Source organism: Glycine soja, chromosome 5 (assembly GCF_004193775.1).
Source record: "Glycine soja cultivar W05 chromosome 5, ASM419377v2, whole genome shotgun sequence".
Taxonomy (NCBI): Eukaryota; Viridiplantae; Streptophyta; class Magnoliopsida; order Fabales; family Fabaceae; genus Glycine; species Glycine soja.
In genome coordinates this window covers 31,492,360-31,494,432 of record NC_041006.1, presented here as the reverse complement: position 1 = coordinate 31,494,432, position 2,073 = coordinate 31,492,360, and the positions used below count along the sequence as shown (strand labels likewise).

Genomic DNA, 2,073 nt, shown 5'->3' with positions numbered 1-2,073 from the left:
ACAACTACTTGATGCCTGCGCTGGTGGGAAAATCAAATTGAAGACACCTGATAAAGCTATGGAGTTGATTGAAAACATGACAACTAGTGACCATGCCATCCTTCATGATCGAGCTTACACGCCTACAAAGAAGAGTCTTCTTGAGCTCACATCACAAGATGCACTACTAGCCCAAAACAAGCTCCTAGCTAGGCAACTAGAGACCCTCACCGAGACGTTGAGCAAGCTTCCTCAACAGTTGCAGGGAATGCAACCTGCTCATTCTTCAGTCATGCACATTGGGGGATGCAACATCTGTGGTAGGACCCATGAGTCAGGCATGTGCATGGTCCAAGACGATGTATCAAAAGAAGTCAACTATATGACCAATCCACACCGTCAATGGTTCCATCAAGGAGGACCTCCAGGATACAATCAAGGGGGGGAATTTCTCTCAAGGCCAAGTTTATAGATCCCACCCCGGGAATAACTTTAATAGAAATCAAGGAATTCCATCTAATCAGCCCCCCAATCAAGGACCTGATTTATATGAGAGAACCACCAAGCTAGAAGACACTTTGACTCAGTTTATGTAGGTTTCTCTATCAAATCACAAGAGCATTGAGTCCGCCATCAGGAATCTAGAGGTACAAGTGGGCCAATTATCTAAGCAATTGGCTAAAACGTCCATGGATAGTTTTGTAGCCAACACGGAGAAGAATCCCAAGGAGGAGTGTAAGGTAATTTTCACTATGAGTTAGATGATGGAGAATGCAGAGAGAGAAAAGAGAGATGAGGGAGTATTGGAAGATGTGAGTAATAAGGAATGAGAGAATAGAAAGAGAGAAGAGGATGAAGAAGAGAAAAATGAGAGTAAGGAGAAAGGTGAGAAGGTCTTGCTTATTAAGACCAAAAGTCAATTAGCTAAGGAGGCTAGAAAAGAGATACCATCGGTCCCAATGAAGGACATCACATATCCCTTGGTACCATCAAAGAAAGACAAGGAGCGATATTTTGCTCAGTTTCTTGACATCTTCAATAAGCTGGAGATCACCATTCCCTTTAGAGAGGTCTTACAGCATATGCCTTTGTATACCAAATTTCTGAAGGACCTCCTCACAAAGAAAGGAAAATATATCAACAATGAGAGCATTGTGGTGGAAGGAAATTGCAGTGTTGTAATCCATAAAATTTTACCAAGGAAATTCAAAGACCCAGGAAATATAACCATCCCATGCTCTATTAGGGATGTGTCAGTGGGTAAAGCTCTCATTGATCTAGGGGCAATCATTAATTTGATGCCTCTCTCTATGTGTCGAAGAATCGGAAATCTGAAGGTTGCTCCTACTAAAATGACTCTTCAACTAGCAGACCGCTCCATTATCAGACCATATGGTGTAGTTGAAGATGTCCTGGTTAAAGTTCGCCAATTCACTTTTCCAATGGACTTTGTGATAATAGACATAAAAGAGGATTCTGATATTCCCTTAATATTGGGCAGACCATTCATGCTAACTGCAAAATGTGTTGTGGACATAGGAAATGGAAATGTGGAGATAAGTGTGGAGGACCATAAAGCCACCTTTAACTTGTTCGAGGTAATAAAACATCCAAGTGATAGCAAGACCTGATTTAAGGTGGAGGCAATTGAGCAATAAGCTGACCTTGCTGGGCAGCACCTAAAGTCTATGTTTCTAGAAGAAGATGAAGTCAAGCTAGTTGTGAATCCAGTAATCCCTTCCATTGTCTCCTGGGGCCAAGGAGAGTCAAGGCTTGAACCACTCCAGATGCTCCACTAGCTCCATCTTCAGTAATCCCTCCTCTAGCCACCTATTCTACAGTCGACAAGGCTTTTTCCTCTTCCTCTCAGCCGAAGAAACTCTTCCCCATGCTACAAAGCCTTCACCATGGATAGTACCTTTTGATGCAGAGCCTTCATCTGTTATCTCTCTAGCAGCCAATGATGACACTAGAGACATTCCTATCTCAAGTTGCCTGGCCAGGAGTCCAACTTCCTTCTGTAAGGGGGGGGGGTGATACCTCTGGTATTGATAATGATGATGTCATAGAGATTGGAGATGATGATGAATATAT

General features: G+C 42.7%; 1 protein-coding gene across 1 annotated transcript; it reads left to right on the top strand.

Moving 5' to 3' along the window:
* The first annotated feature begins 938 nt into the window (after nucleotides 1–938).
* On the top strand, nucleotides 939–1,610 carry LOC114411295. The gene has a single exon (XM_028375018.1). It carries the CDS (start codon nucleotides 939–941, stop codon nucleotides 1,608–1,610), a length of 672 nt encoding a protein of 223 aa, XP_028230819.1.
* The last annotated feature ends 463 nt before the right edge of the window (nucleotides 1,611–2,073 follow it).